The sequence below is a fragment of the Octodon degus genome, unplaced genomic scaffold, assembly GCF_000260255.1.
Source record: "Octodon degus isolate 3935 unplaced genomic scaffold, OctDeg1.0 scaffold00023, whole genome shotgun sequence".
NCBI lineage: Eukaryota > Metazoa > Chordata > Mammalia > Rodentia > Octodontidae > Octodon > Octodon degus.
In genome coordinates this window covers 11,639,025-11,661,117 of record NW_004524599.1, presented here as the reverse complement: position 1 = coordinate 11,661,117, position 22,093 = coordinate 11,639,025, and the positions used below count along the sequence as shown (strand labels likewise).

The 22,093-nt window shown below is 56.2% G+C and overlaps 2 protein-coding genes across 4 annotated transcripts in view; one reads left to right on the top strand and one right to left on the bottom strand.

The window, feature by feature from the left end:
- The window catches only part of Rreb1 (ras responsive element binding protein 1), a 131,338-nt gene extending 118,528 nt beyond the window's left edge, over nucleotides 1-12,810 (top strand). The window contains exons 12-14 of the mRNA XM_023712060.1: nucleotides 4,234-4,392; nucleotides 8,624-9,454; nucleotides 10,047-12,810. Of these exons, the coding sequence (XP_023567828.1) occupies nucleotides 4,234-4,392; nucleotides 8,624-9,454; nucleotides 10,047-10,522 (1,466 nt within the window). The 3' untranslated portion in view covers nucleotides 10,523-12,810. The remainder of the gene's footprint in view (nucleotides 1-4,233; nucleotides 4,393-8,623; nucleotides 9,455-10,046) is intronic.
- A 4,270-nt stretch (nucleotides 12,811-17,080) lies between these two features.
- Nucleotides 17,081-22,093, bottom strand: part of Ssr1 (signal sequence receptor subunit 1) — a 34,048-nt gene continuing 29,035 nt past the window's right edge. The window contains exon 8 of one of the 3 annotated variants that reach the window (XM_023712070.1): nucleotides 17,081-17,508. In XM_023712070.1, coding sequence (XP_023567838.1) covers nucleotides 17,096-17,508 — 413 coding nt within the window. In that variant the 3' untranslated portion in view covers nucleotides 17,081-17,095. The remainder of the gene's footprint in view (nucleotides 17,509-22,093) is intronic. The other 2 variants (XM_004628379.3, XM_023712071.1) reach the window with 2 other exon arrangements.

Sequence of the window (22,093 nt, the reverse complement as noted above, 5' to 3'; positions counted from 1 at the left end):
AAGGAAGTCAGCAGTCCTTAGAAGACACCAGTTCTGAGGCAGTGTCTCATGCAGCAGTGTCTTCCGCTGCCCTCTTTGTCACCTTTGGTGGAATCTGGTGACCTGGGCCAGGCCCTTCCCCCCCCGTACTCCCCTCAGCCCCGGCCTCCTGGGCACCCTTCCAGATGAGGGCCCCACACCTGCTCCACACTGTGTGTGCTACCTTCCTCAGGTGTTTCTGTTCCCAGCAAGGTAGCAGCCTCCCTGAGAGGCTGGAGTAGCCACATCTTCCTTTTGAGGACTGGGCTGGAGTCTTCAGGTGCCCACTGCATGTTTCCATAGTCAGTGGGTAGCATGCCGGAATGCTATTACTTTAGAATTTGGTAGTATCCAAACACAAACAGGTAAACAGAAGGCATACTCAAGATAGGCAGAGTGGATAGAAACACTAACAATGTGCTGCCACCTGCCCTAGAGCTAGAAGACCCCAAAGGGACCATGCTGGCCAGCTCACTGACACCCCATCCTTTCTGTTCTTAGCCAGGAACCCTTTCAGAGTAGGGGTTTCTGGCTATCCTGTGAGGGTGATGCTGATACTTCCACAAGGAGCACCAGGCCTGGGAAGACCGGCTAGTGGCCAGCCTGCAGGTGCTGAGGTCAGGGTGTATGTGGTGCGGGCCCTATCCTGAGGCTGCTGTGTCCTCAAGCGTTCCAAGTCCAGAAGATGGGAGGTGGGAGCTGGGCGAGCATAGCTGTGAGTCACAACACTGAGGTGGGGTCTGGACCCCGAATACTTGGGCTCCGCTAACTTCCTGTGCCTTGCACCACTCTCCAGCTTTTTTTTTTTTTAAATTCAGTGCTCTGGGCCTTCTCACTGAGCTACATCATTAATTAATTTTTATTATGAAGAAAAAACAAGCTAAGTCACTAAACTGCCCAGGTTGAGCTCAAACTTGCCGTCCTCTTGGCTTTATTATCACTATTCAGCCTTTTAATTGTGATATTCACACCTAGCTGACAGCTTACCCTCCAGAGATAGAGGCCAGCCTGGGCCAATGGATTGTAAGAGCCCCCTCTCCAAATAAAGTGACAGAAAGCAAAGCAGCTCAGTTCCACCCAGCAGCATTAAAAACAGCATCCGCAGTTAAGCGAACCAGCCACATCCTGCAGCTCAGCTGTAGGCTCTCTCAGCCACCCACTGCCTCTGCTCTGGGTCTCCTGGTTCCCTGGGGCACAGTCTGCAGGGCGCAGACAGCTGGGGTGCAGCAGCAGGCACAGCTCTCGCTCCTGGCCTGGGGTCTAGGAACTCATCTGAGGAGGAAGCTTGGGTTGCCTTCCTCCCGCCATCTTCAGGCTCTCTTAGCCCAACTTCCTGTTGGTGGATATACCTCCTGGTACCTCACCGCCTTCTCCCTAAGTGTCACCGCCCAAGGCACAGCAGTATGATCCCTTCCTGGACTCCTCTCTTGAGAGCATTTTGGGGGAGCTGGAGGGTGCCAGGGATTGAACTCAGGACCTTGTGTTGCCAGGCAGACACTTAGGCCACTGAGCTATTTCCCCAGCCTCTTGAGAGTTTCCTGTCCTATGTCCGTTGCAGCTCTGGCCTCATTTTCTTCCTCCTTCCTTCCTTGTCCCCTGCAGCTGAGGCATTCTGGACACCCTGGCAGCTCACTTTCCACGGGTACCTGGACAGAGCTCCTTTCCTTCACTGACTTGGGGGTCGTCCCCTCACCTCCTAATGAGAAGTAAGAGTCAGATTAAATGAGTAAGAAGCCAGTGTGGTGGCTGTTGTCTTGTTACCCAAGCCACATGAGGAAGCTAAGGCAGGAAGATCACAAGTAGAACACTATCCAAAGCAACTTACCACATCAAAATACAATTTTAAAGGTTTTAGGATATAGTACAATGGTAGAATACCTGCCTAGTGTGTGCTCAGTTCCCAGTACCACACACAGAACGTTCAAATTAGGCCGGGGAGATAGCAAAATGGAGTAAGTGCTTGCCTGGCAAGTGCAAGATCCTGAGTTTGATCCCTAGTACCACCCCCCCCCCAAAAAAAGAACAAATTAATAAAATGCCTTTGTCTAAGTATGGAAAGCGCCTTGGACACTGGCTGTGGTACTTGGCTGCTGTGCACTTCCTTAAGTAGCAGCTTTGGCATCTTCAGCCCAGCCCTGGGTGTACCTCTGCAGATGTAGGAGAGGAGGAAACAGCACAAGGAGGTCATGCTTGCCTTGAGGGTAGCGGAGTGGCTGAGGGAGTGCAGGGCGTGGGCTGTCTTATAGGGACCAGGCAAGCAAGGACGTGGGGCAGTACGAGAGCAGAGGCACTTCCAGGGCTGTAACGCAGGACTTGGGGGAAGACCTCGTCTCCCAGGCTGGCTTCTGGAACTGGCCGCTATCCTGGGACTGGGGCACCATAGGACCACCTCGTCCCAGGTCCCCTGACAGCACCCCTGCCCAGGCAATAGCATCTTAACCCCTGCCAAGCAACCTGGCTATCCAACCTAGTAGTGGAGGTGAACGTTTGACCAGTGTGAAAATCTAGCCATAGAGAAGTGAGAAGCTTGCTGTTTTCTCTAAAGTCAAGAACTCTTGCACAGTGCCCTCAACCTTGTTTTCCTTGGGGGTTGGGGTGCTGGGGGAAGAACCCTGGGCTTATGCCCTGAGCCACACATAGGCCATGTCTGTTCTTAAGCAGCTTCAGAAATGAGGGAGACTTGGACCCTCATTTTAGGAGTCTTCCAGGCTAGGGGAGCAGCTACCCCATCTGTGAGTGCACTGTCATGCATGTCATTGTCACACCCTCCAGACCATGGTAGTATTCCCTGAAGCCATGCCACCTGGTGGTGCCATTTGGGGCGCCTCCTTCCCTCCCTTGGGGAATGGTCTGCCCCTGCAGCTCACACTCTGGCACCAGGCCCTGCCAAACCCAATAAGCATCTAGAGCCCAGGGTCCCAGAATTTGTGTCTGTAGGGAGCTGGGCTGTGGCTAGTCCACCAGTTCCTTTGGCATTTGAGCCCAGCTCTCACTATATAATTCAGGCAGGCCTTGAACCTAGCAGGTTCCCTGGCATGCCACCACACCTGCCTTGGCTCACATATTGGATTGTGGCATCCTCAAAGGTCTGAGGTAGCAGGACCAGGCCATAGGACACTTTTCCGCTGTAAAATTGAAAACTGGGACCCAGCATCTGGTATTGGGGGGGAGGGGGAAGAAGCCATCTGTGTAGGAGATGACACACCACCAGCTTCTCTGTCCTGAAACCCACCAATCCCTGGCCTTGGCTTGCTCTTCCTCATTTGTTCCTTCCCCGGCCCTACCATACCCATGCAGCTCATCTACAACCGCGTGGTCCTTGCCCTTTCTCTCCAGCATAGTCCATTCACACGAACCCCAGGATGAGTTGCAGAGGTTTTGATTGCATTTTGAAACACTGCATTTACAGTACCAAAGGAATCTGAATACGTGGAGGAGACAGGCAGGCCCCAATGGAAAAGTGCAGGGAGGGAAAGCCAGGAAAGATAGGCCGGGTTCACGCCTGCCTCACCGTTCACACCTCACCCCAGGCATGCAGGCCAGGTGGGCCCAGGTGGGAATAAGAGGCAGGGCTGCGCAGCAGGAGTCAGGGTGTGAGTGAGAATACTGCCTGAAGTTCTCCCGTCTTGTGCTGGTGGGCAGGGGTCCCCACAGGAACCTCCCAGCAGCCAGGGGAGAGAGCTGGGCAAGCCTGGGTGTTCCTGCCAGCCCCTACAAGAGCCCACAGCCCCTTAGTGCCGTGTCAGGCTGAGGCACTCCCTGGCTTCTCTGCAGAGCCTCAGAGACCCCTGAGGCTCAGAGGGCCCCACACCCCACACCTCGTCGTCTCCCCATGCCACCTGTTCACTTGGCCAGATATGGCCTAGCACCCTCTCCTTCGAGGTCAGATGTGGGCCTTGTTTCACCATGTGCCGAGACTTTCATGATGTCATTTAATATTCTTTCATTATATTATTTTACTTCAAAAATGTTACCTTGGTTTGGATGTTAATTTTCTTTTAGTGTTTTGAGACAGGAACTTCCTTCTACTAGATGGAAAATTGTCACTTTAGTCGTTGGTGTTTCAATTTTGTCTTAATGTGTTTTGTTTCTTTTCTTGAAAGGGCAGAAGAGGGGGAAGTAAATGCCAATAACCTCAGGAGAATAAATCAAAAGCAACTTTTCTTTTTCATTGCGGTAGAAAGCCAGATAAATTTTTTTTTTTTCCTGCTTCAGGTCAGAAACCTTTCCCTTGTCAAAAATGCGATGCCTTCTTTTCTACCAAATCTAACTGTGAACGCCATCAGTTGCGCAAACACGGAGTTACCACCTGCTCCCTGAGAAGAAACGGGCTTATCCCCCCCACAGAGAGTGATGGACCCCATGATAGCACAGGTAGTGCCCAGCTTGGAGAGCCTGGGCTCCACGCAGAGCTTGCCAACAGCTGTAGTGAGCTCGAGGGGCCTGCCTGGCCAGCTGGTTCTTTCCTACCGCTCGCGGGGGCCCAGCCCAACGGGGAGCATTCCGGGCCTGGGAGCGGCCTAGACACAGCAGATGGTGTTAGCCCGAGTGGAGCCAGGGGCTCGGCCCTGCCATGCCCGGTGACTCCTTGTACAGTGGTGAGGCTATGTGGGCCATGCAGGGAGCGGGGTGGTCCTACCTCTCAGGGTGCCGCCTCTGACGACCAGGACAATGGAAAGGTTTGCAGCCCTGTGTTTAGCCCCGGTGAGCAGGGACGGGCCCTGGGGGATGTCAGGGTGTCAAGGAGCTAGGGATGCTAAGCTCTTGCTGGGGGTGGGCAGGGCAGCGCAGGGTGTTTTTCTTTCCAATAACTTCCCAGTGTAAAGCTGTCCTGTTTAAAAAGCACTCTGCATGCCCTTTCTTTAATCACATCTCCGCTTGACCTGAATCCCAGTATTATTCTCCTGTGCTGCTCGCTTCCTCCTCCCAGCCCCCTGCAGAGCCATTAACCACTGCCCTTTCACCCCCCACCCCGTGTGCCTTTTTTGTTCCCTACAGCTTGTGTTTCCGCATGTCCTCCAGTACACCCCATCATCTGTACTGCTGGGGTGTGGCACCCCCACCCCAAAGCAACCCACCAAAAACTAGACTACTACAGGTACTCAGTTGCAGAGTGCTGCAGTTGCTGGGTTTGGTTCTGCAGGGCTTAAAACCTAGCACTTCCCTGTTGCCTGTGCTAAGCCCAGGAGAATCCCTGCACCGTTTTTTTCTAAAATGAGAGTGGTACCTTCCTGTGGCTTCTCCCTGGATGTGGCTGGGACAAGGGGCTGAATAGCATAGAAGGCGCCCCACCCCGGAAATAATTGGACACAGGCCTTCGTCCAGCTCCTGCCCCTTGGCCTTGCCTGGCGCCAGGGTCGGCCCATGGGTGTGGGCAGCCTTTCTAGGAGCCAAACTGATGCCAGGTGCCTCTCCTGCCGTGGTGGAATGAATAGATGGAGGCTGCCCTTACTGCCCACCCCCTGTCTTCCCCCCGGGCCCCGAGTCCACACGATGAACGGTTGGGTCTTTGAGCAGAGAGCGCGGTGGTGGTCAGAGCATCCTGCCATGGTGGGTCTCTGCTGCCTCACCAAGGCCGACCTGTTCATGTGTGACTGTTGCTGACTACCGACCGCACCTGTTAGTCTGAAATTTGCTGCAGCCCAGTTTCCAATGGGGCTTTGTGATTGTTCCATGGCACTTCCGAAGGAGGCGTGCGTCTCACTGCTGAGGCGGACTGCTGCGTCTGTCTCCAGGGATAGGATGTACTCTGAGCGCTGGGCAACGCGGCCTTCCGGTCACGTGAGAGCTTACTCAACCGCAGGGGTCCACATAGGGCCCCGCGACTGCTTCTGCTTCGAGGGACTCTGCTTCCCCTCAGCACCAACTGCTAGCCTGTGGATGTTTGCTTTTTAAGTTTACAGTGACAGCTTTTGTTTTTCCAAAACCCTGCCCCTGAAGTTGTATAGCTTTTCTTAAAGGGATAAAGCCTCAGAAAATTCACTGAAAGTTGTAATGTGAAACCAGCAAAGAAAAGATAGATGTTGGCTTTCATTGTGCTCACAGTCCATGGTGAGAAAGACACGGTGAGGCTGAGGAGACAGGGCAGGTCATGGAGGGAGGCTGTCAGGGCTGCCAGGGGAGGTCACACACCCCACAGCCCTGATGAGGCGGGAAAGCTGCGTAGGAATCCCTTCCAATTTAAAAGCAGGGCTGCAGAGGGACAGACTTCTTTAGGAGGCAAGAGATAGCCAAGAAGTTCTTGAGGTTTGTTTGTTTATATGCCTAGAGTGCATTTCCTAACTTCAGTGTGACTTCTAAGTCACTTAGCAGGTTTCAGGAACACTCCAGGTCTCACCTAAAACAGTGTTAAAGGGGCCGGGGAGATGGCTCAGTGAAATAAGCACTTCCCTGGCAAGCGCAAGGACCTGAGTTCAATCCCTGGTTCTGCCAAAAAAAAAAAAAAAAAAAAAACAGTGCTAAAAAACACCACAGTGAGGGGCAGTCTTTCTCCCCTAAAAAGCTGTCTGAACTAGGTTGATTCAGAAAGGGTTCTGGGTGCCTGCAGAGCCCTTGTGGCAGTGGGCACCCGGCAGGGCTGGTTTTAGTCAGTTCAAGTGCGAAGGTTCTCATGGCCCCTCTTGGTCCAGCCCTCTCTGCCAGCCTAGGAGGCCTGCTATCTATACACTGGGCCAAGAGACACCCCCAGCACAGGGCAACGCAGGCAGCAGTTTCCGCAGCGGGCAACTGCTGAGAACAGCTTGCATCAGCGGAACAACATCTCATTTCCAGAGAATGGTAGATCCTTCACTGTTGAGCTGCCCTGAAGGGGGCGCTGTGGCTTCAGTGTCTACCAGGATTCCTCTGCTGCCTCAGCAGTTTTCTTAAGGGTTACCAGCAGCACAGAGGAGGGACAGATCCATGCTCTTAAGGTAGCCTTGCTTGTGAAAATCCACCTGCTGGCTGCTTGCATTAGGAGCCTGGGTGTTAAGGTGAGTGCAGCCAAACTCGTGCTTGGCCTTACCATTCGGGTATTTGTCGGCAGTGAAGAGATGGTCTGTGTGTTCCCAAGAATCAGTAGAGGGCCAGGGAGATGGCTCATCCCCGGTTCCGCAAAAAAAAAAAAAAAAAGAATCAGTAGAAATGAGTTGGGGTTGGCTTGGAACTCGAACAGCACAGGCCACATGCTGAACCACCCCCCAGTGGAGGTTTGGTGGCAGCCCCTTTGTTCACAGGGAAGAGAGCTGGCTTCCTCTGTACCTGGGAGGATGTTACATTATCTGTCCACCTTAGGGAAGGGCCCGGCAGCAGCACAATGTGGTTCTAGTGTACATACGTGAATGTGGCACCAGGCTTCATTTTTTAGGCTTATTGTCACAAACATCTTGCATGTAGTTTAGACAGTGCTTGGGCCAGTCTTGGCTCACACATACTCGCAGTTCCCTGGAAGCTGAGGAGCTTTGAGCCTGGGTCACCACCAGCCTAGTAACATGAGTCCTTGTCTCAGAAGAAAAATCCAGTATAGGATGTCCTGGGACAAAGTGGAAATAACCAGACATTAGACTTTTATTTAAACAATTTGCAAAGCCAACAAATAAGCTAAGGGTTCTCTTTATTGTAGATTTTATACCAAAAGTCCTTTTATAGGTGCTTTCTGTTGAAATAATTAAAAATATTCATAAGGGTTTCCTTGAAATGTGTCCTAGACATTACAAGGCATCTCTCAAGAGCCCTATTTCATGCAAGAAAGCCCTATTTGTACCAGAGCTGTCTCCTGCATTCCTTGAGGCACAAGTAGAGAGACAGTGCCGTGCAGGCGAGCCCAAAGCCCCAGGCAGAAGTAAGAGCGCTGCCTCCTCTGGGGCCCCCCGGAGCCGTGCAGGCTCCTCACCCCACACGTGGCCACCTTGGCATGGAATGCAGCGGCTGACATCAGAGGCACGTGAGATGTGCCTGGTCTCAGCAAGTGATGGTTACCAGTCAGTTGTGTGTCCCTGCCAGCCTGCTTGGTGTCAGTGTGCCACAGTGCCATGGCTTGGGGCCTCGCACATCTCATTTTGCTGTGCAAAGTGGACAGAAGGAGTGCAACAGGAGGCAGGAGACACCCAATGGCAATGACCCAGAATTCCCGGTGCCCACACCCCTGGCCTCAAGTTGTATCCTCCCGTGTTTCCCTGAAATGTTTGCCACCTGTGTAGTGCAACCTGAACACGCGTGTTTCCTTTTGCCCTGAACCTCCTGGGGACAGGTGTGTGCACCACACATGCAGAACCCATGCTTGGGGTCCCTTGCTGTGCAGCTCATTTTAGAGGACCTGGGGTGGCCCCGTGTGCTGCATGTTTGTATGATCTCTCTGCACTGGAAAAATAACTTCCAACTCGGCTTCCTCAACCTCCCTAGTGAATGCACACTCTGCTGTCTCGAAGCCTCTGTCTGCGCTGCCTGGGTCACTCACACCTCTGGGGGGTGGCATGGGTGCTGCTGGCCCTTCCCCCACCCCATTCACCAGTGGTGAGCAGAGTGAGCAGCCTTGCTAGGTTTGGGGCTCAGCTTCCCGGGTGGGCCCCGGGCGGGCAACTCAGCAGGCTCGGCCTGACCGTCCCCCCCACTGTGCTTGCTCACACAGACAGCCAGTCGGATCCAGAGATGCCGGCCACAGCTACTGAGGTGCTGGACCTCACGGCACCGGACCGGGACCGAGAGCAGCCACCGACAGAGGGCGCTGTAGAGCAGGACCCAGCCCCAGAGGAACCGCCTGAGGCCCAGGCTGGGGCTATCTCCCCTGTGCCTAAGGAGGAGGAAGAGGAGGAGGAGGAGGAGGAGGAGGAGGAGGAGGAGGCGGTAGCACCCGAGGAGAAAAGGGAGCCTGGGGAAGAGTGTGCCGAGGAGAGCACCGGGGACGCTGACGGCCCAGAGGAAGACGCAGCCAGCAACAAGAGCCTGGACCTGGACTTCGCCAGCAAGCTGATGGACTTCAAGCTAGCCGAGGGCGAGGCGGGCACCGCGGGTGGCCAGGGCGTGGCCGCGCAGGACCAGAAGCACACCTGTGCCACCTGTGGGAAGAGCTTCAAGTTCCCGGGCACGCTGAGCCGCCACCGCAAGGCGCATGGCCACCAGGAGACTCGGGAGCAGAAGCAGGTGCCTCCGCCGGAGGACGACTGCCCAGCACCCACCCCCGAGTGCGTGGAGAAGCCTGCGGAGTCCATGGCCGGGGACCAAGTGCGGGGGGCTGGGGAGGCCTCAGAGCAGAAGCAGCAGGAGGAGACAGAGGGCCCCTCTGACGGGGAGGGCGCCATGGAGCAGAAATCCGTGGAGAAAAGTGACGAAGACAAGCCAAAGACCGATATCCCAAGGGGCGTGGCCAGCAAGGCGGACAAGAGGAAGAAGGTCTGCAGTGTGTGCAACAAGCGCTTCTGGTCCCTGCAGGACCTCACGCGGCACATGAGGTCCCACACAGGTAAGGGGCGCGGCCGGGGCCAGGGCTAAGGCCATGGAGAGGCAAGTGCAGGCTCCCTCGCAGGGATGCCCCTTACAGCAACTGGGCAGCCACTCGTGGAGCTGGGCTGCTGCTTTCTGGGCTGAGGCTGCAGACCTCAGAGCAGGGCCCGTTGTTTTGGCATAAAAGGCAACAAACAGCCCTGAAAACAAAAGCTGCCAGTACTCACCGTCCACCCTTGCTCGCTGCGTCTGCCCTGTCCGTGTCAGGCTCTCAGCTCACAGTCTGATACCGGCTACCCACAGAGGAGCCTACGGAGCCCAGGACCTCTGCCTGAAAACACAGGCAGACCTAACCCTTGACCTGAGGACACCATTGTCCTAGCCTGTCCTCTGTGGGCTCTTCTGCAGGTTTTGCTCAGCTGGGACTGCATGTCCACTGGACTTGGCTGCTGGCTTCAGGGTCAGGAGGTGAAAATCTGGGTACAGAGTAGGAGGGGATGCTGCCCTGGGATGTGTCTGTCCCATGTGCCACGTCATGTGAGAAAGGGGGCCGTGCTGGAGGAGGGGGTTTGTGGCCCGGCACTAACCCTGTCGCCTCCTCTCCACACCAGGGGAAAGGCCATACAAATGCCAGACCTGTGAGCGGACCTTCACCTTGAAGCACAGCCTGGTTCGCCACCAGCGCATCCACCAGAAAGCCAGGCATGGGAAGCACCATGGCAAGGACAGCGACAAGGATGAGCGGGTTGAGGAGGACAGCGAGGGCGAGTCCACCCACAGTGGCAACAATGCAGCATCAGAGAACGAAGCCGAGGCGGCTCCCAGCACTAGCAGCCTTGTGGCTGTCACACGGAGCCGGAAGGAGGGCTTGGCCAATACCGGGAAGGATTGTGGCCACTGGGAGGAAAAGGCCGGGCCTGTGGCAGAGCCAGGCCGGAGTGGCCCTAGGGAGCCAGCATCTCCCAGGGACCCAAGCCCGGAGAGCCCCACGGCGCTCGTGCAGGACCTGCTGGAGCTATGTGGCAAGCGGCCAGCACATCCCCTCCTGGCCAGTGACAGCGCCTCACAGCTCCTGGGGATGGAGTGACCGCTGCTCCCTCCCCTCTGTCAGCACACATCCAGCAGAGCACCCACTCTATGCTCCTGATGAGCCCCTGCGGTCTTCTGGCTGCTAGGGAGCAGAGCGGGGCAGGAGAGACAGCAGTGAGTGGCCGCAGCTGTGCCATTGCCGAGTGCACGTGAGGCCAGCCCGGCCGGTGCCAGTGCCTTAACTACTTGTGGATCCTCCGTCACCGTCACATGACGTGGGCGTGCATTCTCCCAGGGCAGCTTCTTAGCAGAGCAGAGGTTTAATGAATCGTGTGGGGAGGGCCTCTTCACCTGAGCATTAATGTTACCTTGTGTGTTGGTGTGTGTGAGCTTGTTCTCATGAATCTGTGATCGAACCGTTTGTTCTGTGAGCTGGAAACAGAAGGAAAAGAACAAGTGGCGTTGGATCCCAATAGCCAATAACTGGAAGAAAACCATGTGAATTTCCTGTCGTGACCAGAGCGGAAGTGGACACCATGCAGGTTTCCCAGACCGACCTTTTCGCTTTGTGCGTTGCGCGGAGGAGCTCTGCGCCAGTCCTTGGCATCACTGGAGTGGTCGATGGAGGCTGCGACGCTACTCAGGCCAAAGCCAAGAAGGGTTTGCAGCTGCAGCCTCGTGTGTGTTTCCAGTCTTCCCTGTTCACGATGCCACTGCCCGTGTTTCCAGACCTGAGTTCCCAGTCTACAGAGAAGCGCTTCCCAGCGCCTTAACTGACGGAAGCCACGCCTGGGCGTTAGCTGGTCAACCCCCTTCCCGCTTGGTGTATGTTATTAATATTAATATTATTGTTATTATTATTATTTTTAGTTCTCCAGTTGGCTGGGCTCTGCAGTCAGCAGAAACATGTGGGCAATATTTGTCCTGGGAGACCTGTGCCACCCCCGCTGGTCCCCGAGTGCGTGTGCCTGAAGCTCTCCCGGCACACACACTGCGGTGACAGCTCTTCTACTGTACCCAACGCCCTCCCCCAGGCCGTTGCTCCCCGTTGTCCCGGGACGGCCAAGGCGAGGCGGGAAGGGCGCCTTCTCACAGTGTAGTCGTGCCGGCGCCCCACCAGGCCTCGCCCCAGCCTGTGCTACTGTCCTTTCAAAAGCAAGGAAAACTACTACTGGTGATAGAACTGCTCGGGCCAGGCTGAAGTGAGAGGTGACAGTCCCTTCCTGTGACGGTGGTGCTTGAAGACAGACACATTGCTGTTGCCGCCCCAAGCCGCATGCCTAAAGGCAAGGCTCCTTTCTTTGGTGCGCATCCTGCAAGAAGAATAACGGCCCTTGCTGTGGCGGCCACCGCGGTGACACACTGTGGCAGGCCCAGCTAGCGGGGCTCCCTGTGCCCCAGCCAGCCCGCGGGTGCCCCAGCCTTTGAGCCTGCCTGGGAGGAGCCCCTGTCCCGCCCTCGCCCCGCCCTTCCCCCTTGGGGCGGCTAAATCGTGGCCACCCTGACACAGCAGGAAGGTGACCTTGAGATGATAAGGTGTCTTTGCAGATGAAAAGAGGTTGAGGTGAACGTGAGGCTTAACTGTCTTCGGGGTGTGTGAACCAGTTTGAAAATGAGGTTTTATTTACTGTAGGTGAATGCACATCAGAACCAGTGACCCCTTGGTGTCTTCTAAGTTCAAACCAGTTCATGCATCCCCAAGTTTTTTATTGTTACTACAGTTGCTGTTGTTGTTATTTTCGTTATTATTATTTGGGGTTACTTGTGTTTCATTTTTCTTCGCAAGTCTCCACACTAAACTCGCGATATTGTGGGGAGAAGCCAGGAGTGAACTCAACACTGCGGCAAGATGTAGCAGGGGTCGGCGCCCTGCGCCTGTGCAGCTGGGGCAGCCGCTCACAAGAATCACTATTGATTTAAAGCTTTACTTAGCCTGGATCTGTACCGTGTAGTCAGTGAGGTCTTGCCACATCTTATTAGTGAGATTGAGAAATGTATTCTTTGTTTGTGTCCACCCCTCCCCCAATATCAAACTGTGAAATTTGTGATTTGTTTAAACGCTGGGTGAATCATAGCTTAGTCTGCATGTCCAGCTAATTTGTTTCTATACATTTTGTTTGATTCTCTTTCTCCTTTTCTCAGGGCTTTTACAAATATATATATATAAATATATATATATATGGATCTTCTAAAAAGTTTTTTGAGGTGCAAGTTGTTTTCTCTTTTGTTTTTTCTCTTTGATCAATGGACACAGTGCTGAGACTCAATCACTACATGAAATGCCTGGCTGTGAGGACAGAACAAACGCCCAGGGCGCTGCTTGCACTCAGCTCCCGGAAGCTCCGAGACAGTCAGATGCCAGCTTCACACCGATTCATCCCACGTCGTCTCTCCTCTTCTCTCTTTCAAGAAGGAAGTTGATCCTAGTGATTTCAGCCCATGCATTAAACAGGAAGCAATAATAAATATGTAGAATTCCTATTTTTCTAAAGGGAACTTAAAAACTGCTGCTACGTGTTATGTACAAAATTGGTTTATGCCACATGAACAGAGAATCACAAGTTTGGTTTTGGTACTTGCTGTTCCTCTTTGTACTCAGTTGTATAGAACTTCCAAATCCAGAATGAAAAAGAAGCTGTTCTGTATTGAACCATCTAAGCAATAAATGTTATATTTTAAAAACAGAAGAGTGCCGTCCCGCAGCCACCCTGCGATTTGCTGTAGTTGGGCTCGGGCAGGAGGGAGGACTGTCAGCCCCCAGGGTGGCGAGGCCACATGCCGGACATGCAGGGACAGGCAGGCTCTTCTGGGCCTGGGCCAGCCCCGCCCCATCCCAGGAACAGACAGGCAGGGAGAGGTAGCTTCTGTGAGGGCACTGTCCACCCAGCAGCCCCGCCGGCCACTGGACAAGGGGCGCGCAGCACGGCTGTGGGCAGAGGAGGCCAGGGCCCTGTCCCCCGAGGCTCACCCCTCCATGACCCTTCCCCGCGGAGGCTCACAGCTAGGAGACCAACTCCTCCGTACAGGGTTCTCAGGGACAGAGGGACAGAGGGCCCAGACTGCAGCTCGTCACAGGGCGCTCTGGGCATGCTGTCCGTGCCAGGGCCTCATAAGCGCAGCCTCTGTCGTGGCGGGCCAAGCTTTTGGGCCTCCTTGGCGCTACTGCGCTCTCCGGGATCCCTGGCTCTGAAGGCCACTTTTGGTTCGTTGGAGATGGCATCTCGATAAGATGCCCAGCCTGGCCGGGAAATCAGGCTCCTCCTACTTCGGCCTCGCCTCCGGGGTAGCAGGGAGTAGCAGAGATCACAGGCACGCACCACCAACCCCTGGCTGCAGACTCCTTTAAAGGGCCCAGTGTCATTGACGCCAGCTACTGCCCCCTCCCTGCATCGTCTACTCCCTGAGGAAGCGGAGGGAGGGCAACAGGCTTATTTTAAACTTATAATTGAAGGTTACTCCTTGACAGCAGTAAAGCCGGTGCAGGCTGCCAGAGTCTGTGTCCTAAATAAGAAACAAGCGGTCCCTCTTTCCCAGCTACCCTCAGGGGAAGAAGCCACAGCCCGGTGTGGCCACTATCCGCCCCATCCTTGGGCAGGAAGTAACACTGAGAGGGGCTGCAGCCCCGCCTGCCAGGACTGGACCTGGACCGCGCGGCTCTGGTGCACACGGAGCCCTACTCAGGCTGGCAAACTTGCAGAATCTTTTGGAGCTGGTCTCGCGGTGTAGTTGTCTCCAACTTGCTGAGATCTTCCCGCCTCAGCTTCCCAATGCAGGAGTGTAGTGGGGGATCAAGGCTGCCCTGTAGAGTCACACTGTCGTGTGCGTTCGACTGTGACTCCCACCCCCAGATGTGCAGGCACACAGGCCGCACCGGCTGTCTTTACAGGCTGAGAACCCCAGGTCTTCCCAATGCATAACATGCGATTAAAGCAGGCTCAGCCCTGGACGGGGAAAAGGGGAGGCCCCAGCCCGGGACCCCATGCACGTCTTCCTCCGGACCCCGGGTGCGGGCAGCGCCCTGCAGCTCCAGGTTCCGGAGACCAATCCCTTTGCTGAACTTCCTATTCCCCGCCCGGGTGTGTGCGGTCGCTCTAGGCGGCGGCGCCGCCCTCGGTGACCCCGGGATCCCGAAGCTCTTCTCGGCACCGGGCCGGATGGGAAGTGCTGTCCGGAGGAGGCGAGGACTCCCCAGGAGACTGCGCCTCCTTAAGGGACTACGGATAGCGCGTTCGGGACGCTGAGCGGAGTTGGAGAGGGGGGGCTACTGCGAAGGCTGGCGCCCGGCCCGACTCCTGGAGGGCGAGGGGCAGGGAGGCGCCCCGGCGGGCACGGGCGGCCAGGGCGGTGCGCGGAGGGCTGCGCCCGGCGCCCGGCAGAGGGCGCCTCGCGTGCCCGCCGCATTCCGCGACCACCGGGGCCGGGGCCGTCCGAGCGCTCAGCCTGAGCGACTCCTCCGTGTGGATACACGCGGCGCTTCCCAAGGCGGCGACCCAGCAGCAGCCTCGGGCCCTGCGAAGCCGGGCAGCGCCAGCCTGGCGTCTACGCCGGCCTCCCGGGGACGCGGTCCGGGTGTCCCCGCCGCGGGGGCACCCGGGGCCCGCTGGAGCTCTCTGCAGGCGGCGCCTGGAACTGCTCCCACCGAGCTCGCCCCAGCCTGGGCCCAGCAACCCGGTCCCTCGTGCTCCAGGGTAGCCAGCGTGACCCTCTACACTGTCATCCCGCGTGCTGGGTCCTGGTGCTAGTTAGCTGTTAGCGAGTCAGTTAATTATTGCTGAGGGTCACACCGTGGTCCCCAGGCTGGCCGTGAGCTCCTGAACAGCCCCTGCGACTGCAGGCTCGCCGCAGCCTGGCTTCCAAGTTCTCTTTTGTGGGCGGTGGAGCGCTTCAGACTGAACCCAGCGCCTTTACACTGAGCTACCTCCTCAGCCAAGTTTAACTTTTATTCATTTTAAAAGGGTCTTGTTAAGTCATTCAGTTGCCCGGGCAGGACTCAGACTCGAAGTCCTTCTGCCTCGGCCTCCCAGGCACTGAAACTGCAGGTGTGCACCCAGCGCAGGCTTCGAAGTCTGAAAATGAGGCGTCTCGCGCATGCTCAGGAAGCTGGAGGCTGCATCTGTTGCGTTTGTCTGCTTATAAAGTGAGGTCAGGAAGGGCTGCTTCAACTCAAGAGCCGGCTGCTCTTGTATCACCCAGGGCCCTGGGCACGTGTATCCAGTGAACAGCGGAGGACACTGCCGTGGGCTGCACCGTGTCCCCTCCCTGTTCACACATGAAGTCCTGGGCCCGGGGACACACACTGGCTGGGACAGTATTCGCAGACAGGGCTTGAAGAACGTGAATGTTAAAATTATCTCACATGGCCTGGCAGGGTCCTTCTAGAGACGCGGAGAAGACCCTTCGAGGACACAGGAGCAGCAGCCCCCTGCACCCCCATGCCTTGGACCCCAGCTCGTGCAGCTCACTGCGTTGGTGAAGCTACTGCCCGTAGGGCTGGGACGGGGGGCGTCCCTAGCAGTCTAATTTTCTTGTCACTGGGACACAGTACCTGATGCCCACAGTTTAAAGCAGAAGGGGTTTACTGGGCTCACGTTGAAAGTCTCCACACACGGCGGACAGGAAGCAGCACTGCAAGAAGGGCCAGTGAGCGACAGGGCAAATCCTTTCTGGTCACACCCAAGAAGGCTGCACCCATATAGCCAGCTAGGAACCCTATGATCTGAGCAGCTTCCCAAAGTCCCACTGAGCGCTCTGAGCACGAAGAGAACACATAGGAGAGTCGTAAGTGACAGACCTTCCCTGGACACCACCAGGGCCACACCGGGTGGGCAAAGGCCTGAGTCCCCCGCATCCTCTCCATGATGTTTCTCAGGAGATGTCTTCCTAGTAGCTAGAGGAACAAGAAAGGCTATGTGCCCCTGGCCTGCAGCTGGGTGCCAAAGCTGGGGCTTCTGGCGTGCTGGCGTGCTGCTGGAGGGAGCCCACGCAGTGTCCCTTCTGCCCTCTGAGGTTCCCTCATTTAGCAGGGGCCAGGATGTGGACCTAAAATGTCTCTGTCCCGTGGGTCCTGTCGGGGTGGGGATTTCAGAAGTTAATTTGATCCTCAGGGCTATAATTTCATCAATGGGTTAGTGTGCAGAGGGAGTCAGATTTAAGCGTTTGGGAGGTGACAGAAACCCAGGAGGGCTGTGTGGGCAGGGCGCAAGGGACTGTGTGGTCCCCAAGTTTCCTGCTGTCACCCTCTCCTTTTCCTGGCTGCCCGGCAGCCATCACCCTCTCTCCTGATAGCCACCTGGAGACCAGGGACCCCCACCCCCAATCAGGAACCCACAGCATTCTACAACCCAGTCTCAAAAGGGGCTGTTGTGGTGACTCAGACGCCTGGGATTGGGTCTTCTGGTGGCGAGTTTCTTTTCCTTTCCTGGGCCCTGTGTCCTCTTTCCCTTCTCCTCCTCTCTGCTCATCCTGCTGTGCCCAGGGCCCCAGCTCTGGGTCACACACGCTGCACCCCCAACCGCCACCCCGGCCTGTTCCTGTGGTGAGTCTGCATGCTGGTTCCAGGATGGGGACCTCGCCCTCCCCAGGCTCCCTGGAGCCGGCTGTTGGCTGAGATGCGAACACAACCCTCAGCTGCTCACCAGTTTATTTCAGCCCAATGGGTGCAGCACAGGCGGCATCCCCCCCCCCAACACACACACACAAGGAAAGGCCCAGGAGGCTGAGCCTGTGCCTTCAGGCAGCACCTTGAGGCCAGACCGCCTCCTGGCTCGGGCCTGAAGGCCTTGCTCTCCAGGGCCTGAAGGCCTTGCTCTCCAGGGCAAGCGTCTGCGGCCCCAGGAGTCCCCAGTCCACAGCAGGGCCTGACTTCCTTCCAGACCCAGCAGCTGTTCCTCCTCCTCTGCCACCCCAGCAGTGACCCGCTGGTGCTGTCCAAGGCTCCACAGCAGCCTCGCAGTGCAGAAGGCAGGACTGGCCTGGGGACCCAGGGACGGGTGCAGGGCCTTCCAGAGGCAGTGGGGCCATCAGTGCGTCTCCCTCTTCCTGCGCCTGGAAGAGCAAAGGGAGAGGTGACCTAACAGGCCGTCCCCCACTGTCCCCTTCCTGGTATGAGGCAGAGGAGTGGTGGGCGCCTGCAGAGCTGAGTGCCCGTCCCTAGCGGCAGCCATTGACCTCCCAGAGCATCACACAGAGGGACCCAGCCAGCGAGTCTGAGAGCCTGGTGGGGGCAGACCAGCCTCCAAGGGGAGCAGAGGCAGAAGGGCCGGGGACTGCTGGCAGGGCTGGCTGTGATCCAAGCGCTGGGGCCTTCACTCCGACCTCTCGCCCTGCTGATCTGACCTGAGCGCCACCCGTGCCAATGTGGGGCTCAGAGCTGGGGCCTGGCAGTCAGGGACAGGGACATCTCTGGCCCGGTGTGACACTGTCCCCACCACCAGCAGCAGGACAACCCACAGCAGTGCCCTTGAGGCACCGCACAGATGAGGACACAGCGTCCTTGTGCTGCCCTGCCACTCAGGCAGACTCCAAGCCTGGCCCTCAAACACCAGCAAACACCTGCAAGGTGACTGGGTAACAGGGATGGGGGACACCAGCTCAGCGACCAGAGAGGCAGCTCGGGGCAGCTGCAAAGAAGACACTTGCTTCACACACTGCAGCTGAGAGCACCATGGCCCCAGAGCCCAGCTCAGGGCGTGGGCTGTTCACCAGGCGCTCAGGAAGCCGAGGCAGGAAGAGTCCAAGTTTCAGCCCTGCCTACGCAACTCAGCCAAGACTTTGTCTCAAGATGCAAAATAATGAGCTGGTAATGTAGCTCATCACAAAGGCCTTGGGTTGGATCCTAAGTGCTGCAAGATAGACGATAAGACAGACAGATAAGATAGACAGCCAGACGGACCGACGGACAGATGGACCCACGGACAGAGGGGCTGGGGAAATAGCTAGCAGCATAAGCATATGTGCTGGCAAGTGCAATGTCCTGAGTTCAAGTCCCAGTACTTTAAAAAAAAAAATCTAAAGATAAGATAGGTAGATAATAACGAAGATGGAGAAAAGAGAGGTGGACGGGACCTGCGCAGAAGTCTATGGTGCAGGAAGCACAAAAGAGGGCTGAGAGGACATGAAATAACTGCCCACCCCACACTGGGCTTGGAACACGCGTGTGGCAGTCAGGCGCCTCCTGGGGAGATGTGCACGGTGGGGGCAGCCACCTGTGTCCATCCCTCTGCCCCGCTGGGGGAGCTGCAGGCAGCAGGGCCTCCGTTTATCGCAAATGGTGCTATCAGGGCCTCCCTCACTGCAGAGAGCAAGGCAGGCCCAGGAGCCTCTAGGGTCCCACAGAGGGGGACACCCACGAAGACGCAGGAGAGGCAGGGCTAGTGCCACAAGGGCTGCAGGAGCCAGAGTCAGACTCTGGGACCCCCATGCAGGCACCATAAGCCATGCGCCCTCGCTCCAAAGCTCGCGGGAGACAGCCTGGAAGGCCGCCGTGCTGAAGACACACCAAGGGCAGCCACCCAGGCCTGCGGGCACACCGTGATCCCCAGCCCTGGAGCCTGAGCCCAGCTAGAGCTACACAGCAGGACCCTGTCTTGCAGACAGAGACAGAGACAGAGACAGAGACAGAGACAGAGACAGAGACAGAGACAGAAAACTATCTCAAATACCCTGTGTGCCCTTTCGTTTCTATAACCCAATAAGATATACAAGGTTCCCAACATCTCCATGAAGGCAGGGTTTCTTTGAAAACAAAATCACCCAGTAGGACTATTTAGGAAAATGTACTTTCAAACTGCCTGTTAGCTTAGCAAATCCCAGCACTCTACCACCAGCTATGCCCCAGCCCTAAAAGGTGATTTTTTCCCCCTTGTCCATACAAGGATTGCACCCAGGAAGTGCTAAGTCCACCTCTCTTCCCGCCCTCTCTCTCTCCTTCCCTCCCTTGATTGAGAAAGGTTTTCAATATGCAGCCCAGAGTGGCCTCGAACTTGCCAACCCCCTGCCTCAGCCTCCTGAGCAGTTAGGATCACAGGTATGCACACCTGGCCTGAAAGACGCCAGAAGTGATGGCTCTCTTCAGATACAGAGTTGTGTGAGGGAAACAAAGAGGACATTTTCCCAGGAAACCCAGTGGCTGCAGAGGCTGAGTGACAACAGGAGCCTTTGGGGGCGGGAGGGTGGCAGCTGCTGAGGCCAGTGTCCCCATAGTGGTAACAGCAGAGCGATGTCTGGGGCAGGGCTGGCCAGGAGAACACTCGGTTTCTCCCATGTTCTCTGGCCCTTGGGGCCCAGCTCAGTAGGAGAGAATGTCACTTGGAATATTGGCTCCCTGTCTCAGGGACAAACCTGCCACCACAGCTTCTGAGCAGGACGGACAGCGAGTACACTTAATGACAGGCAAGAAACCAGCATTGCCAGGGCCAGTGCAAGCTCCAGTGGCCACCATTGGACGGGTGGCCCTCCAGCCTGCGGTGGCTTCACTTCTTTGGTTTTCTGAGAGGGGCTTAGCACGTAGCGCAGGCTGGCCTCGAGCTCATACCCATCACCCTGCCTCAGCCTCCGAGCACACTGGGGGATGCAGTGTCTTTAAAGTGACCCAGCCACATTGTACCACAATTACTGTCACAGGGTTACTGCTCACTGTCACTGCAACTACACGGGCAATGGCCAGCTCTGCAGGTGGCCCAGAGAGCCTGAGCTACCTCCTCAGCTCACACAGGCTTTCTACTCATGCAAGCCACTGAAGGAACTTTGCTGACACCCCCCCACCACGTGGCTCAGGCAGGTAGCTTTGGGAGCCCAAGGCCACTGGGACTGGGACTGTTCTGTGGCTGCTATGCCAAGGGCGGTCAGCAGAGGGCAGCAAAGTACAGCCAGGCAGCAGGCCACCTCCTTGGTCAGGAGCCTGGGACCCAGAGCCATGGGTCAGCCACGGTCCCTTCTAAGAAGCCCAGGCTGGCAAGTGTTGGGACTGATGCTGGCGCCTTCACCCTTCACATCCTGCCTGACCCAGGGTGGGAGGCAAGACCTTCAAGGGCCACCCCGGCCTCCTGTCCCATTCCCAGCTCTGCACACCTGGGAGAGTCGCCTACACCTCTCGGGGGTCTCCATAGGCCTGCAGATGCGGGAGTCCCATCCTGTCTTGTGCTGCAGGCTGCTTTAACTTCCCAGTGCTAGGGAGCAAAACCAGAAGGCGAGACCTGGCAGGCAGGGGCTCCGGCCCTGCGCCGCTCTGCAGTCCCTAGCTGGCTGTTCCTTTCCTTTCGGAGCACCTGCCTGAGGGTCCCAGCACTGACGTGTGGATCACAGATCCGAGCTCAGCACAGGCAATGGGGCAACATAGTGAGAGGCAGTCTCAAAAGGTCTACAGGCGGGCCGGGGAGATGGCTCAGTGGAATAAGCGCTTCCCTGGCAAGCATAAGGACCCGAGTTCAATCACCGGTTCTGCCAAAAAAAAAAAAAAAAAAACCAACAACATCTACAGGTGAAAAGGGGATAGGGTGTGCCAAGTCCCAGGGGCCATGCCACCACACGTGAACACGCACATGCGCACAAACACACACCTAATCTGATCTTCTCTGGATAAGCACCAATACAGCCAAGAATTGCAAGCTGGCTGTTTTTAACTTGGGCCACAGAAAAGCTGTCCAAAAGCACTGTGGTTATATTTATCATACGAGGCCAGGGTAAATTTAACATTTGCATTTATTGCTTCCCTTATAAAATATAAGCACGCCACAATCATTCTGAAGAGGAAAAAGGGCACAGCACCCTAGCTCTGATACTGGTTCAGTTCTGTGACGTACATTTTTAAATTTTCAGGTTAACCTGCAATTAAATATTGGACTGAAAATGTGACACAGGTATGACGCCTGCTTCCCACAGAGCGCACCTCCTCCTTGGGGACTGTCCCCAGGAAGGATGCACTAATCCCAGACACGGTACTCACCAGCAGACAGGCTCAGCACAGCTTTCCCTGCTTCTCGCAGGCGCCATGGTCTCCGTGCACCACAGCCACGAGGGGGTGGGGGAGGCACCTGTGGCTGGTGGGGTCCTGGCTACATGGGAGGCCGTGACAGCCCCCACCTGCCATACCCATCTTCAGGCACCAGGACACCATAGGGGCCCTCTGCTACTGCCAGTGTCAAAATGTCACAAGTAGTGCGTGGGCTTTTAAAACGGCTTCGAGGGGGAAATTATGATCAATTTTAATACTTTTTTTTCTGCTTCGTACTATTCTAGACAAGCTCTGTGCTTCTTGAGTGCCGACAGTCACACGTACTTCCCAGCGGCCTTTGTGACGGGCTAGGGAATGAAGACGCCACTGCCCACAGCCCACAGCCCACAGCCCACAGCGGGTGGCGGAGCAGCAGGCGGGTTGGTGGAAACATCCAGAAAGGCAGGCGCTCGCTGCCACATTGGGCTTACCAGACTTAAATTTTTGTGTCCAGATCTTTCAAGAGCAGGAATACTTTCCACAAGCGGTAGAATGCTCACTACATGCAGACCCCAGAGACAAAACAGTTCCAACAGTCACCACATAAAGTGACACATTGCAGAATGCTTACAATAAACAAACTTGACAGGACTGTGCTGCCCACAATCACATATGAGCATCAAGTGTTAGAACTAAAAT